The sequence below is a fragment of the Suncus etruscus genome, chromosome 1, assembly GCF_024139225.1.
Source record: "Suncus etruscus isolate mSunEtr1 chromosome 1, mSunEtr1.pri.cur, whole genome shotgun sequence".
Classification (NCBI taxonomy): Eukaryota; Metazoa; Chordata; class Mammalia; order Eulipotyphla; family Soricidae; genus Suncus; species Suncus etruscus.
In genome coordinates this window covers 24,765,683-24,783,170 of record NC_064848.1, presented here as the reverse complement: position 1 = coordinate 24,783,170, position 17,488 = coordinate 24,765,683, and the positions used below count along the sequence as shown (strand labels likewise).

Here is a 17,488-nt window from a genome sequence, read left to right as displayed (position 1 = left end):
AAATGAATATTTTTAGTAAAAGATTTTTGATGTTTTGGTGCCATACCTTCCTGTGCACAGGGATTTTTGCTGACTCTGTGCTCAAAGATACCATACATGGTGCTGGTGATTGAAGCCATGCATATTGAACCCATGAACATATGCAATACATTTATACCTTACTTTCTCTTTGATTCCCATTATATTTTTATATTTTTGTTTTGAATGTATTGATCAGCTGTTCTCTTTTATGACCCCTGTTCGATAATAGGTCATCATTTCCTGTGAAAAAGAAGTTGTTAGGAAGTGGGTGAAATGACTTTGTATAAAAACAGTCCCGTGACATTCAGTGGCATGTAAATTATAGCTGGTACAAGTGTAGAATTGACCTTTCTAGAAGTGGTTGTATAAATGAGATTCAATGAATTGAGAGACAGTTTTGAAAGTGAGAAATAATTAATATAAAAACTGAAGATAGTCTTCAGGATTTTCTGATGGAATTGATATAGGGTGTGAGAAGTATGAAGTGCAGAATGTTGTCAGCTTGAGTAAATGGGCATGCTAGTTAGTAATGAGATAAACATTGAGAGTTTCTCTTTAAATATACGAGACTTGAGAATACTATATAATGCACAACTAAAGGTGAACTGTTATTACCTAGAGCAGGGGTGGCGAACAAGTTCGACACAAAGAGCCAAAATTTTAAACTCTGAGAGTCAGAGAGCCACACCACACAGTGACCTGCCAAAACAAACACTCACACAAAAGCATCTGATTTTAACAATAATCTATTAAACACATACTGCATTTTGTTATTTTGAGTGAGGATAAAAATCCTGCAGTGATGGTGAGGGGTGCTGCATCCTCGACGCTAAGAGCTAACTGCAAGATGTGACCCAACATGTGACACACGGGTACCCCGCTCGCTGGCCCGTGCAGTTGTTTCTGAGGGATGGGAGACGGGACTCCACACTCGGAGATCTTTCCTCAGAGGTCCCCTCCTAAGAAGCAGCAGAACAAAATCCAAACTTGGCAAAGAGCCACAGTATACAAAATAAGAAGAGGCAAAGAGCGCATTCATTTTGGGCGGGAGCCGCATGACTCGAGAGCCATGTGTTCGCCACCCCTGACCTACAGGATAAGTTTATAGTTAGAATTGTTTACTTTTTTTGGGATTTGAGCCACATTGGTGGTGCTCAGGTCATGCAGGGTGGTGGTGTTAGTGGTGGGGAGACCATATGCAGTATTAAGAATCAAATCCAAGACAGCCTTGTGCAAGGCAAGTGCCTTAAATGCTTGTACTATCTTTGACCCTGCAGTTGAGATCTTGAACTCAACACCCTGAGTCATATAATACAAACAGTTCTTTGTAGCAAGAAGATACAATATATGAATTGCTTGTTTACAGTTTTTTATTCAAATATAAACATTTTGCTGTACTTTTATTCAAATATAAACATTTTGCTGTACTTCTAGACACAGCTACAAATAACTACTATTCTCTGAGGTTTCTGTAAGAATTGGTTTTTTTGTTTTGTTTTGTTTTTTGTCTTGTTTTTTGTTTTTTTTTTTTTTTTTGGTTTTTGGTTTTTGGGTCACACCTGGCGGTGCTCAGGGGTTACTCCTGGCTATCTGCTCAGAAATAGCTCCTGGCAGGCATGGGGGACCATATGGGGCACCGGGATTTGAACCAACCACCTTTGGTCCTGGATCGGCTGCTTGCAAGGCAAATGCACTGTGCTATCTCTCCGGGCCCAAGAATTGTTTTTATAAGAATTCTAACGTGTGGGGCCGGAGAGATAGCATGGAGCCAGAAGTGACCCCTGAGTGCTGCCCAAAAACAAACAAACAAAATTCTAATGTAACAGAAGCAGTCTCTTAATAGAGCACTGACTTCTTTATCTAATTGACCAGGTATTATTATTATTATTAAATTCATAGACTTCAAAAAGGTCTATAAACCACCTGATTTGTTAATGTCTTAGTAGTATTTTATTTATTTTTGGAAGTGGGAATCCATGAATGAATAATTTTTTCTTTATAGTGTGACTGTTTTAGGAATATTATTTTTGTTTGTTTGTTTTGTTTTGTTTTTGGGTCACACCCAGCAGCACTCAGGGTTACTCCTGGCTCTAGGCTCAGAAATTGCTCCTAGCAGGCTCAGGGAGACCATGTGGGATGCCGGGATTTGAACCACTGTCCTTCTGCATGAAAGGCAAGCGCCCTACCTACCTACAAAACACTGAGATGTTAACATCTATCAACAAAAAATAGTAATTATATCAACTTCACACTTTCTTTCATTTTTCTTTTTTTTTTTTGGTTTTTGGTTTTTGGTTTTTGAGTCACACCCGGCAGTGCTCAGGGGTCAATCCTGGCTCCATGCTCAGAAATCGCTCCTGGCAGGCTCGGGACCATATGGGATGCCAGGATTTGAACCACCGTCCTTCTGCATGAAAGGCAAACACCCTACCTCCATGCTATCTCTCCGGCCCCAGGAATATTATTTTGCCAACATTTCCAGTGATTCTGTTTGAGAAGTCTTAAATTTTTGTAGTTTGTGTAAGTGGCATTTAATAATAACAGTTAATGAAGAGTATTATCTGGATTGCCTGACCTTATCATACAGAATTATTATCGTACATACTTGTCACCTGTGAATGTGACAGTAAATACTATCCACCTGTGAATATATTCCTTCAGTGGGAAGTATTACTTTGTGTTAATGTTACTTTAATTTACAATAAACCTGTGAGAGGACATAACCATGTTTAGTACAAAGAGTTGAATTAAATATAGACAATAGTATATATGGTGTCATAAGGATATGCCCATAATGAGAGCTTAGATGTATGTATGGTGACGATATTTAGACAAATAGGATAAAAAGGATGACATTACATTACTTTTTAAATTAGTACCAAGTAGTGATTTTGTGAGAGAAATCCAGTGATACTATTCAAGTATCTAATTATGCCTTTATAGGAAGATTTTCAGTCAATGACATATGGATTTAAAATGGCTAACAGTGTGACAGATCTTCGAGTTACAGGTAAAAAAATTTATCAAGGTAATTTGCAATTTTTAAGTTTGGATTAGGTTTTTTTTTTTTTACTCATTGTCTGCTTTTCTAGGCATGCTAAAAGATGTGGAGGATGACATGCAAAGAAGAGTAAAGGTATATATATATAAATTATATTTTCTTTGCTAAAGGATCTTTTTCCTTTCTAATATTTTTTTGTTGTTGTTTGGTTTTTGGGATACACCTGGCAATGCTCAGGGGTTAATCTTTGCACTGCTCTCAGGAATCACTCCTGGCTATGCTCAGGAATCAAATGGGATTCCAGGGATGGAACTGAGTAGGTCACATTCAAGGCAAGCACCCCTAACTGCTATTCTGTCTTTCTGATCCCTCCCATCTAAATATTAATTTTCTGTATATATGCTGTGTCTTGTTTGTAATGAATTTTTAATGAAACTGATTAAAGGGTGGCTATGAATTTAATATTACCTTCAATTATTGGCAACTTAGCTCTTAATTTTTTAATCAATGTGTTAGAATTTCAATATGCTATTTATGAATAGCATAATATTCTAGGGTTTAAATTTACTCGAAAGATAAAGCTGTATTATTTAGTAGCTAATATGGTGTCTGTATCTACATGACTGTATCTCAAATCTGAAAACAGCCTTTTATGAATCCTCCAACTGGATCATCCTGGTGATTTGGTTCTTATAAATGAAAACAAATAAATATATTTTTATTACTTACACTTTATTTTGGGGGGGGGGGGGTTTGGGTCACACCCAGCAGTGCTCAGGGGTTACTCCTGGCTCTATGCTCAGAAATCACTCCTGGCAGGCTCAGGGGACCATATGGAATGCCGGGATTCGAACCACTGACCTTCTGATTGCAAGGCAAATGCCTTACCTCCATGCTATCTCTCCGGTCCCTTACTTACAATTTTTTTTAACAGCATTGTTGTCATGGCAATCTCTCACTATTATCTTGAAATTTAGTTATTTGCTTTAATGCACAAAGTGCTTTACTTTTTTTGTTGTTGTGGTTGCTTTGGGGCCATCCTAGTGATGCTTGTATTAATCCTGGTCTTCACTCAAACTTGTACTTGTGGCAATGCTTGGGTGTATAGGATGTCAGGGATCTAACCTGTTCAGGCCCTGTGAGGTGTGTAGTGCAAGTATTTTATTTGCTGTATTGTCATTGTCCCCCCAAAAAGCTTTACTTTTCCATGAAGAAAATATATCTCTGGAGTTAAGCAACCTGCCCGACTTCTTTGAGTATAGCAGCTCCAGGGCTAGAATGTAACCTTTCTACTAGAAATTTGCCATTTTTTTTTTTTTTTTTTTTTTTACCAAATTCTATGGTGTATGGCCTGGGTTGTTGAAATTAATAAGTATTACTCTTGTACTAACAAGTTGCTTTGCACTTTAGTGTAGCAAATTGAGGTATCTATAATATAACTTTGTAATTTGAATTTATAAAGCTGACTTTTGTTTGGTACATTTCTGGCAGTGCATAGGGATTTCTGCTGGGGTTTGGAGGGGAACATATTGGATGCTGGGGATTTTGCCCGGGTTGGCTACATTCAATACCTACCTGCTATATACTAACTCTCCATCCCAAAGGGTGCTTTTTTTTTAATACAGAAATTTTCTTGTATATTTCACACCATTTTATTTAATTTTTTTAAGGAATTTATTTACAGAGTTGTTAATAATCAAGTTTCATACTCAGGCATACAGTGTTCCAACACCACTTTTAAGTTTTGCTTTTGAGGGTCTTAGGATTACATTGTTACTCTGTGATTTAAGTCTCCTGGCTCTTCCTTTTTACCACTTCTTATTCCCCTTATCATTTTCTTTTTTTTGTTTTTTTGTTTTTTGGGCCACACCCAGTGACGCTCAGGGGTTACTCCTGGCTATGCGCTCAGAAGTTGCTACTGGCTTGGGGGACCATTTGGGGTGCCAGGGGATCAAACCATGGTCCGTCCTAGGCTAGTGCAGGCAAGGCAGGCACCTTACCTCTATCGTCACCGCCTGGCCCCCCTCATCATTTTCTTTACTTCTCTTTTCTTCTCATTTATATAAACAAGGGTCAAAAGTAATCCGCTTTAGTATCTTGCATTTCCTTTTCAAAAGTTTTTTTTTTAATGTGTTTTTGTTTTTTTTTTTTTGGCCACACCCAGCAGTACTTAAAGATTCCTCTGGCTCTACACTCAGCAATCACTTCTGGCAGGCTTAAGGGTACCCTGTGGGATGTCTGGGATCTGTCTTAGGTTTGCCTTGTGAAAGCCCTACTTGCTATACTTTCCCACTGGCCCCTCACAAAAGTTACTTTTAAACACATCAGGAATTCTAGTGATCTTTTATGAAAATTATTGTCTGCTATTTTCTGCTTTTATTTTGTTTTTAATAACTTGTGAATTTATAGTAATATAGTATTAACAGAAGGAAACAAATATTAAATACAGCATTTTTTTCTTTCAAATATCTTTTTTAGGAAAAATGTGTCAAATACTTGTATATTTGTAATCTGATTCTTCTCTGGGATTATGTTGTATTAATTACCTTTTTATTTTAATCTTAGAGTACTCGGAGTCGTCAAGGAGAAGAAAGAGATCCAGAAGTTGAACTAGAAGTAAATGAGCTTATTTTCTGGTAGATAATATCAGAGAAGTCTGCTTCTTCTTTTTTCTTTTTTTTTGTCTTTTTAAGCCACACCCGGTGATGCTCCAGTTACTCCTGGCTATGTGCTCAGAAATGGCTCCTAACTCAGGGACCCCAAGTTGATGGAACCCAGGTCTGTCCTGGGTCAGCCACGTGTAAAGCAAACTCCCTACTACTGTGCTATCGTTCTGGCCCCAGAAGTCTGCTTCTTACTGTTGTAGTTTTATGAACTACTATTATAAATTTTGGAAGCCATTTTTAAAGTATTCATAAAAAGTTGTACATTGTAAGAGCTTTTTATTTCTCTTATATTTGGCAGAGTGATAATAATGGCTTTTTTTTTTCAAACACATGATTAGAAAACATTTTAGTATTTTTGTGAGATAGGAAGGAAAAATGAGTTTCTAGGAGCCGGAGAGATAGCATGGAGGTAGGCCATTTGCATTGCATGAAGAAGGACAGTGGTTCAAATCCCGGCATCCCATATGGTCCCCAAGCCTGCCAGGAGCAATTTCTGAGTGTGGAGCCAGGAGTAACCCCTGAGTGCTGCTGGATGTGACCAAAACAAAACAAAACAAAACAAAAAAAACGAACAGTTTTTACAGATGATTTTAAACTTTAACAAAAATTCAAGCCCAACACTTCATCAAGATGCCAATTTTTTTGTTGTCTAAAGCACCTTTCTGTCATTACTTTTTTAATGCTAAATCAGTTATTGAAATGATGATGTATTCTTTGACTAAAGGAAAATCAGTTCTTTGATACTAACTATATCAATAGAATAAGATCTAGGTTTGCTACAGGTCATTTTCAGTCATTTAAAAAGCCAAGTGGGGGGGCCGGAGAGATAGCATGGAGGTAAGGCGTTTGCCTTTCATGCAGGACAGTAGTTCGAATCCCGGCATCCCATATGGCCCTCTGTGCCTGCCAGGGGCGATTTCTGAGCACAGAGCCAGGAGTAACCCCTGAGTGCTGCCAGGTGTGACCCAAAACCCAAAAAAAACCAAGTGGGGGCCGGAGTGGTGGCACAAGCAGGAGGGCATTTGCCTTGCATGTGCTAACCTAGAACAGACCGCAGTTCCAAGAACTTCCCCAGTCTGAGTGGGGGGACTTGCACAATGACCCAGGAGGTTCGCAACAAATCTAAACAGAATACCAAACAAAATATTTCAATTCAATTGTAATGACAACATGAATCAAAAATAGCAATAACTGGGGCAGCACGATGGTGCAGCGGTAGGGCATTTGCCTTGCACATAGATGACCCAGGCTGGACCTCGGTTCGATCCCCGGCGTCCCATATGGTTCCCAAGCCAGGAGCAGTTTCTGAGCGCATAGCCAGGAGTAATCCCTGAGCATCACCGGGTGTGCCCCCCCCCCCAAAAAAAAAATCAAGTAGGGCTAGAGCCATAGAATAGAGGGCAGTGTGCTTGCCTTACTAGCTGACCAGCACCCCATAAGTTCCCCTAGGCCCCACCAGGATAAGAGTACAGAACCAGGAGAAACCCTGAGTACTGTCAGGTAGGAAACAAAAGACCAAATGAATGTATTTATAATGTAATAAGTTATTGACATTGAAATTTAGGACTTAAATACTATACTTTAAAACATTCTTTTGGTAGGCATTTTATCTTTTTGTTTTGTGTTTTTGGTTTTTTGGCAGTGCTCGGGTTACTCCTTGTCTGTGCTCAGAAATAGCTCCCTGCAGGCTCAGGGATGGGGATGGGATGGCAGAAATCAAACCTGGGTTCATCCTGAATTGTTTGCATGCAAGGGCAAAAGCCCTACTGTTGTGCTATTTATCTTTTAACTTATAGAACTTTCTTATTTTGTAGCACCAGCAATGTTTAGCAGTATTCAGCAGAGTGAAATTTACTCGAGTGTTACTGACAGTGCTTATAGCCTTTACGAAGAAAGAGGTAAGAGCATTTGCAATTATTTATTTTAGTATAATTTTGATTTGTTTTTTAAGAGGGGGTAGAATGCTTTGTTAATTAGTTATAAGAGGGTTCCATTGAAATGTCATACTTCATCATATATACATATCAGTCAATATTTGACATTTATATCAAAATAGCCTTATGATTTTTTTTTCTGAAATGTCACATGAATTTTCTCTATTGCATAACATGTTCATACCAGTTATAATAAAAGTACCTTCATACTACTTATTAGTGGATAAGATAATAGAAAGTTGAAATAGTTTTGTGGATAATTCTTGTTTTGTGAATTGAAAAGGAGAAAGTTCATGGGCAAATACACTTTCTCTTTCTTCAAAATGTGTATGATGTTTAAAGATAAAATATAACAATATTTAGAGAACTTTTTATTTATACAAACTTTTGATTTAATTTTTACAGACAAGTACATCTGTATAGAAGTCCAAATATAAATACTAGTTATATATGGTGTTTATATTGTTGAGAGGCCTATATTTGTGAATTAGTACACTACCACCTTGCATTTTTTTGAGAAATAATCATGCTGTAAATTCTTATTAGAGTTTATAGTAATAAAAAAGGAAGGCAGCAAAATTGAGAATCTTGGATAAATTTTCAGTTTGATTATCTTGGATCTGTGTAGATATAAAAACAATGTGTAAGTGTTGATTATTTCTTTTCTTTTGTATTTGTATTAATCCAAAATGATTTACATATAACTTTGTGAAGAGATCAGCATTTTTCTTTGATCTATCTGTGTGAATTTTTTCATGTGTTTCCCTTTTTTTTGTTTTGTTTTGTTGGTTTTTTATTTTTTGCAGGGGGTATACTTGGTAGTATTGAAGGATTATTCCTGATTGTGCTCAGGGATCACTGCTAGTGGGCCCAGGGACCATGGCTGGTACCAAGGATTGAACCTGGGTCACCCCTGTGCAAGGCAAGCATCATGCTTGTTGTAGTATCTCTTTGGCCCTGTGTTTTCTTTTTGCAACCATGATTTTCTTATATTTTGGGGGGTGGGAAATGACACACAATGCTTAGAGGTTATTATTGGCAGTAGTAATTCATTTGTGCAGAGTCAGAGGGAACTTGGGGATGCTAGAGATTGAACCTCAGATTGGTTTCTTGCAAGTCAAATATCCTACCCAACTATATTGCTGACTATTGCTTTTCTAGTTGACTAAATCTCAATTTTTGGGGAGGGAGTAATATATAGGAATATCTAAACAGATCACTATCTATTGTTTTTTGGTATCTCCTGAAAATATACAAATATGATTTAAAAAAAAAAACCCTTTCTACCTTGAACAAATTCGTTCAGTTGTTATTGTTTTTTTGATGTTTCTTAAAAATATACAGATAGGGGCCAGAGAGATAGCATGGAGGTAAGGTTTGCATTTCATACGGGTCGGTGGTTCGAATCCCAGCATCCCATATGGTCTCCCAAGCCTGCCAGGAGCAATATCTGAGCATAGAGCCAGGAGTAACCCCTGAGCACTGCTAGGTGTGACCCAAAAAAAAAAAAACAAAAAAAAAAAGCAAACAAACAAATAGGATTTAAAAACAAAAACAGGAAAAACTTTTTTTTTTCTTTGCCCCGCTCCCCTCAAAAAACTTTCTTTTTTTTTTTTCTTTTTTTTTTTTGGTTTTTGGGCCACACCTGTTTGACTTTGACGCTCAGGGGTTACTCCTGGCTATGCACTCAGAAATCGCCCCTGGCTTGGGGGGACCATATGGGACGCCGGGGGATCATCGAACTGTGATCCGTCCTACGCTAGCACTTGCTTACCTCTAGCGCCACCTTCCCGGCCCCTCAAAAAACTTTCTATCATGAACAAATCAGTTCAGTTTCCATTGGTTTTTGGTGTCTCCGAAAAGTATACAGATAGCAATAAAAAAAACTTTGTATCCTAACTGAATATGGACATTCTGTTGTAAGTGAATAGTATGTAAAAACCAATGTAATTACAACAATCATTTACATTCATTATTGTTTATAGGATTTTCCTATTTAATGTATATCTTTCAGTGAAAGAATATGTAAGAATGTTTTTGGTGATTTATTTGCTAGACCAGTGCTGTTGCAGAAGCTCAAAAATTGATGGTACAAGCAGCAGACCTTCTTTCTGCCATTCATAGTTCATTACATCATGGCATCCGGGCCCAGAATGATACCACAAAAGGAGGTAATTGTATGTTTTGCTCTCACTCTTTTTTTTTTTTTAATCAAGAATATTTAGTGGGACCGGAGAGATAGCACAGAGGTGTTTGCCCTGCAAGCAGCTGATGCAAGACCTAAGGTAGTTGGTTTGAATCCCGGCATCCCATATGGTCCCCCTTGCCTGCCAGGAGCTATTTCTGAGCAGATAGCCAGGAGTAACCCCTGAGCACAGCCGGGTATGGCCCAAAAACAAAAACAAAAAAAAGAATATTTAGTGTTTAATTTATTCCAAACTTGTGTAAATCGCTCCAAACATTGGAATAGTTTACTTCATAGATTTATATAAAATTATTTCTCTCATCTTTTAAATATTCTTCTAGATCAATAACACTCTTTTACAGCGTGGCCATCTTAAATCTCCTACATCTTACTGTTTAAATATTTACCTTGTCTGGTGATCATGTCTTGATGTCAGCAATACATCTTTTTATTTTAAAAGTTTTAATTTTTATTTTGAGGGAAGGGGTTCCCACTCTTAGTGCTCAGGGCTTAATTCTGGCTCTTTGCTCATGAAGACCATAAGGTGGTGCCAAGGACCAAATTGGCATCAGCAGTGTACAATGCAAGTGTCTTACCCTCTGTGCTATTTCTCTTGTCCCATTCTTTTTAAATCACATCTTGCTATTCACTCCTTTGAAAGAGTTATATGATGTTTTATTTTTTAAAAAATATATTTAAAGAAAACGAATCACATAGTTGATCATACTACATTTGTTTCCAGATAAGTGAAAGCGAAGTTATTAAAAGAATAAAAGAGCAAAAGGAAGAGAAGAAATTTAAAAAAAAAAAAAAAAGAATAAGAACAGTAGCAAGCACATTTGTGAAATTTATTGTATTTCCAGTGAAGTCATTAATACACTGGCAAAAGGTTTAGTAAGCTCTTGTTAGCTGTTCATTCTATTAAATTGGTTGTGTTTCTATAGGGATGACAGCATTAAACAAATGAAGTTCAAAGATTTAAAACACTATTATTGGTATAACTTTTAGTGGAATGTACTCTCCTGCTAGACCTCTTGTAAGAAGGAAGATACAAGGGGAGGGTGCCTGTACTTTCTCCAAGAAGTCCTGGTGATATCAGCCCCCAAATAATGTACCTGACGATTGGTATTCCTGAAGGGAATTGTAGAGGGTCAGTAATGAGGAAGGAAAAAGGTGATTCTGGGTGATGGAGGCAGCAGATGTGGCTTCAGCAGGGCAGAGGCTTGGCCTGCCCTCTTCTTCTGAGATGGCCAGCTTTCGAAAGCGGTGTACCCATGATCTTTCTTGGCTTGGTTTAAGAGTCTATGGAGCTGGTCTGGTTTGAAGGTGGTGTCTGCATTTGTGGGTGTGGTTACACCTGGCAGGCCTCCCGAAAGGACGATACAGGGAAGATTGCCCACACTTGCTCTAAGAAGCCTTGGTGATATTAGCCCCCAAACCACCATACCTGAAGTTTGGTTAGTTGGTGTCCCTGAAGGGAATCATAGCAGTTCAGTGATGAGGCAGAGCCATCAGGATATTGGTGATTCTGGGTGATGAAGGCAGCAGATGTGTCTTTGGCAGTGAGGGGGTGCTTGGCCTGCCCTCTTCTGATATCCCCATGGAGCTGGCCTGGTTCAGATATGTCAACTGCATTTGTGGGCGTGGTTCGGGCTCACAGGCCTAGCTATTCTGCACTCCATAATCTTAACACAAATACTGCATGTCTCTGTTATATATTTATAATATTTTGCAGTTTTTACCCATTTTGTCAAGATGTTGAGCCTTTTATTTTTGTTTTATTTTTGGGCTGCAGCCAATGTACTCACGGACTATTCCTGGCTCTGTACTCAGGAATTACTCCTGGTTTGGCTCAGAGGATGACGATATGGGAATCTGGGGATGGAACCTGGCTTAGCCACATTCAAGCAATTGTCCTACCGCTGTACCATCACTCAACACTGAGTGCTTTTAGGGAATGTGCTATTTGTGTATATCTTTTGAACTTAGCACATTGTTGATACTTAATAAAACTTGATTCACTTACCTTTATAAAAGTAATTGTCCACTTTTGTTGCAAAAGTTTACATTTTAGATAATATGTAGCCATTTTGATTGCCCTTAAAAATTAGCTTTCAGAGAAAGTTAATTGAGAAATATTGACACCAGTGGAATTAAGAGTTGGAACATTGCTAGAAATTCTAGGACTGACAGTTTCTAAGTCATGGTGCTTATGAATTCTATAAAACATTAGTTTTTCCCAGTAGTTGTCCTGTCATTAGGAATGACAGTTTTTACTAAACACTGTTTTCTTTTCCAACAGTATTTCCAAAATAGTTTCCTTTTCATGAATTAATATATATTTAATTATTCATACTTTATTTTGCACCACACTTGGCAGTGCTCTTGACCACACTCCTGGGACTTGTAGTGCTGGAGACACAGCACAGATCAGCAGCATGCAAGGCAAGAGCCCTACCTACTGTACTCTGGCCCCAATCCTTACTATCTTTTTTAATCTCTCCTTTTCTTTGTCATTGAGACTGTTGATCAGAATTGTACGTGTGTTTCACTGAGATGCTTAACATTTAATTATGTTCACTGCTGGTTGCACATCAGATTGTGATGTCCACAACTTGGTCTCAGTATTTATCAAAGATTGTCCTCCTTTAGTTCTGTATGCATGGTGGCAGTCAGACCATTTTGTTGTGGTCCACGTTCTGATCTAATGGTTACCAGAGGTTACATTTCCTGGTGCTTGCATATAATATACTCTTTTGTAAAAGCTTTACTTGTACTCACCTTACTCTGATTAAGCTGGAAATACTGCATGTGTAACTGTGCATGACAGACAGTAGAGCTACCAAGCTCCAATACTCAAATTGCAGAGCTGCCAGGATCAACGATCAGTGCACGCAAGAACTAGGTTATTTAATATTCGAAGAGCAGATATTCAGAGCTTTGCTTCCATGCCCCCTTGATTTATTTTTGTTAGTTGTTGAGCAGGACAAATGTTAATTTGCTTAGGACGTAGTAAATTTAATTTTGTGTTTCTTGTAAATTACTCTGAATTTATTCTACTTTTAGCATTTTCCTCAGGGTAAGTGTATATATGGTGAAATCATTGATTAGGTGGCATTCTAAAACCAGGGAACATATAAAATGGGTGTTGTGAATATCTGTGTGGTTACAGAGCTGTAACATAAATCTACAGTGCTTTCAAATTTAGGGCAAGAATAGTTTAATATAAATCACTAATTCATTAATGCAAAATAATGTGTTGTGTTATGTATTAAAGATATTAGAGGAAAGGTATTATGGGATTTGATTTTTTTAAAACCATTTGGGGGGGTGTCAGTAACAACGATCACCAGCTGCCCAAATGATGTTTTCAAAATCTATTGATGTTGATTTTGCATGTAGAACGTTTGCTGCCCTATGTTTGCCACTCACAGCAGAAGCCCTTATTTTTTTTTTAACCATTTTTATTGTAGTACTTGGAATTACAGTATTGTCAACTACTTTCTACTGATGAATCATTCCATCACCATACCTATTACAAGAATGCCCATTTCTCCATCCATCAGTATCAGCCCCTTAGCACTTAAGCTTAGTTCTGGAGATGTAGTCCTCAGTTCTGATTGTTTTGACCATTTATTGTTACTTTACTATATTATCTCATGTTTAGGGTAGATAACTTAGGGACAGAGGTGATAACATCTATACATATAGGTGAATAGAACTAATACCCTGAATCTCCACAAAATTTTAAATCAGTAAGCCATTGATAAACATTTTTCAAACCTTTTGTTTTACAGGCCTATATTAAAAAGATTTTGTGCTAATCCACTTTAGGTTAACATTAAATAGTTTATATCCTGCAAATGTAAAGTTTAATGAGTGAAGAAAGTTATAGATAGTGCTTAAGTGTCTGCATTGATAAAAAAATAAAGTGTTGTAATAAAACTCTTAATGACATAGAAAGATCCCTGATCAGATTGTTAACATTCATTATAAATGAAATGTTAATTTGTTATTAGATAAAATATCTTACCAGGATAGACATAAAATGTCTTTCTTAATCTAATAGAGTGCATCTATAAGCGCCACTAATGAATGCCATTCCCAGTGTGAAGTACAAAGGAGCGTGTCTTACCTTTTTTTTTTTTTTTTTTTTTGGTTTTTGGGCCACACCCGTTTGACGCTCAGGGATTATTCCTGGCTATGTGCTCAGAAATCGCCCCTGGCTTGGGGGGACCATATGGGACGCAGGGGGATCGAACCGCGGTCCTTAACCGCGGTCCTTCCTTGGCTAGCGCTTGCAAGGCAGACACCTTACCTCCAGCGCCACCTACCCGGCCCCGTGTCTTACCTTTTAAAGATGATCCTTTTTTGGGGTGGGAGTGTTAGGCTACACCTGGCAGCGCTCAGGAGTTACTCCTTTTTTTTTTTTTTTTTTTTTTTTTGGTTTTTTGGGCCACGCCCATTTGATGCTCAGGGGTTACTCCTAGCTACACGCTCAGAAATTGCCCCTGGCTTGGTGGGACCATATGGGACGCTGGGGGATCGAACCGAACCGCGGTCACGATCTTTCTTTGGCTAGCGCTTGCAAGGCAGACACCTTACCTCTAGCGCCACCTCGCCGGCCCCAGGAGTTACTCTTAGCTCTGTGCTCAGAAACACTCCTGGCAGGCTTGGGGACCATATGGGATGCCGAAAGGAGATGGAACTCTGGTCGGCTGTGTGCAAGGCAAATGCACTACCCACAGTGCTATTGCTCCAGCCTAAAGAAGATCTTTGCTTCTTGCAAGACTGGTTTCAAGGCTTTGAAATCCACAAGCTGTTTCCTATCTCTGAAGCACTGTATTATACCTTCTGGCTCATAGAGTCTCATTTTTTTTTTTTTTTTTTTCTCTCTCTTTTTTTTTTTTTTTTTTTTGTGGTTTTGGGTCACACCCAGCAGTGCTCAGGGGTTATTCCTGGCTCCATGCTCAGAAATTGCTCCTGGCAGGCACCGGGGACCATATGGGACTCCGGGATTCGAACTGATGACCTTTTGCATGAAAGGCAAGCGCTTTACCTCCATGCTATCTCTCCGGCCCCATAGAGTCTCATTTGATGGATCTGCTATGACTCCTACAGACTTTCCTTTGTATGTAAGTTTCATTTTTCATCTTACTGTTTTCAATATTCTCTCTGAGGATTTTGTCATTCTGAAGGTACACAATGTTTGGAGACTTTCTTTGTTTTTTGTTTGCTTGTTTATTTGTTTGTTTTGGGCTGCACCTGGTGATGCTCAGGGATTACTCCTGGCTGTGCACTCAGAAATTGCTCCTGGCTTGGGATGCTGGGAATCGAACCCAGGTCCATCCTGGGTCAGCCGCATTCAAGGCAAACACTCTACCACTGTGCTATCGCTCCGGCCCCATGTTTGGAAACTTTTCATTTGAGTCTCTTTTCTTTTTGTTTGTTTTCTTTTTTTTGTTTGTTTGTGTTGCTTTTTTAGGCCACACCCAGCAGCACTCAGGTTGCTCCTGGCTCTGCTCAGAATTCTCTTCTGGCAGGCTCGAGGGACCATATGGGTTGCTGGGGATCAAACCTTGGTCTGTCTTAGGTCTGCAGCATGCAAGGTAAATGCCCTACCACAGTGCTATCACTTAGACTCTTGAGTCAATTTCACTGGAACTCTTGGTTTTTCTGGATCTTGTTGCCTTTATTTCTGAACTCGGGGAAATTCTTATTTATGATTTCCTCACCTGTTTCTTTATTGAATTTGCCTTCATGTTCTTCAGGAACTTTTTTTTTGGTTTTTGGGTCACACCCAGCAGCGCTCAGGGGTTCCTCCTGACTCTACACTCAGAAATCGCTCCTGGCAGACTCGGGGGACCCTATGGGATGGTGGGATTTGAACCTCCATCCTTCTGCATGCAAGGCAAATGCCTTACCTCCATGCTATCTCTCCAACCCGTTCTTCAGGGACTTAAATGATTTCTACATTGTTTCTGTTGAACTCATTCTATAGTTCTCTTGTGTGCTCTTTATTTCTTTTCAGAATTTTTCCCTACCTTCTGTTATTTTCTAGAGGTTCCCTTCATTAAAAAATCCCTATATCTGGGGCCGGCGAGGTGGCGCTAGAGGTAAGGTGTTTGCCTTGCAAGCGATATCCAAGGAAAGGACCACGGTTCGATTCCCCGGTGTCCCATATGGTCTCTCCCAACCAGGGGCAATTTCTGAGCACATAGCCAGGAATAACCCCTGAGCATCAAACGGGTGTGGCGGGCCCGGAGAGATAGCACAGCAGCGTTTGCCTTGCAAGCAGCTGATCCAGGACCAACGGTGGTTGGTTCAAATCCCGGTGTCCCATATGGTCCCCCGTGCCTGCCAGGAGCTATTTCTGAGCAGACAGCCAGAAGTAACCCCTGAGCAACGCCGGGTCTGACCCAAAAACCAAAAAAAAAAAACAAACAAAAAAAAAACGGGTGTGGCCCAAAAAAACAAAAAAAATCCCTATATCTTTTCCTCCACTGCTGTTACTTTTCTGCTTGGAGGATATATTGAGTTTTAATATAACCTACCATACTTTATATTTATGCTTGTAGTTTTCTCATCTTTTGCTCTCATACTGTGTTATGCCTTGTGCCATTATTTCTTTGAGTTCATTAAACATCTTCACAATGGTGTTACTTAAGTCATTCAGCTGTTGTTGCTAGTTGAGTCTTCTCTGTTATTGTTTTCACTCATTGAATTTGGTGGGCTTGTGCATACTTTTATTTGGTTTGTGGTGCTACTGTTGTGCTGAAGGTGAAGTTTGTAGTTAGCTCCCTGGAATTCTGAGGAATTAGACTGGGGAATGCTCTTTTCTTTCCCTTTTTGTCTTTACCCAGTGATAGAGGATGTATAACCAATCAGTGTGAAATTTGATGCGCTTTTGAGCACTTCAGGATCCATGGAGCTAGGTCAATAAAAATGACAGACGCCCCTAGAGATTAATCTCATATGGTAGGGTATGGCAGCGAGCCACACTCAACTGTGGCAGGTTCAGGAATGTGGATGTGGGCCTCTTGAAGTTGGATATTAATTTTTTTTATTGTCACCTCCTGACAACTATCTGGTTTATCATTCTTTGAATAATAAATGCTATAGTATATAAATTATCTGTAGATTATAGGCTTGTGGTTTCCTTGTTTCAGATCTTTAAAAAAATGTCTGTATTTTATGATGTTCTCTTGTTTTATATTTTCTCATAAGTAATCTTTAGGAATCTGGTTTGCATATTATAGCTGACCAAATTTATTGAAAATTGTTATCTTTAAGCAAGTGAAGTTTTAAGTTTACATAGTATTCTGTTTTCTGTTTAATACCTTTAAACTGACTAGATTTAACTGTGTAATTATTCCTTAAGCATAAAGCTAAATAGTTTCTTGTGAATGTCCAATAAATGTTTGTTCTAGAAATAATGCAAAGTAGAAATAGAGATTGATTTTGTTCTCATTACTCATTCCCTCAGCTTTAGCTGGGGCAAAATCACTATAAATCATAGCTTGAAATCACTGAATATTTCAATTGATCATTGAAAGGTTACAGAGTCTGTAATACTTGGAAACATTGTATAAAGGATAAAGCATGAACAAGAATTAATTTAAAGATTACTTGTAAGTTTATTTGGCACCAAATGCCAAGGATCTTGTCTTACCATTTAGAT

General features: G+C 38.6%; 1 protein-coding gene across 1 annotated transcript in view; it reads left to right on the top strand.

Moving 5' to 3' along the window:
* Positions 1–17,488, top strand: part of NAA35 (N-alpha-acetyltransferase 35, NatC auxiliary subunit) — a 76,904-nt gene that overhangs the window by 21,744 nt on the left and 37,672 nt on the right. The window contains exons 7-11 of the mRNA XM_049784143.1: positions 2,965–3,031; positions 3,114–3,157; positions 5,588–5,638; positions 7,503–7,586; positions 9,679–9,793. Of these exons, the coding sequence (XP_049640100.1) occupies positions 2,965–3,031; positions 3,114–3,157; positions 5,588–5,638; positions 7,503–7,586; positions 9,679–9,793 (361 nt within the window). The remainder of the gene's footprint in view (positions 1–2,964; positions 3,032–3,113; positions 3,158–5,587; positions 5,639–7,502; positions 7,587–9,678; positions 9,794–17,488) is intronic.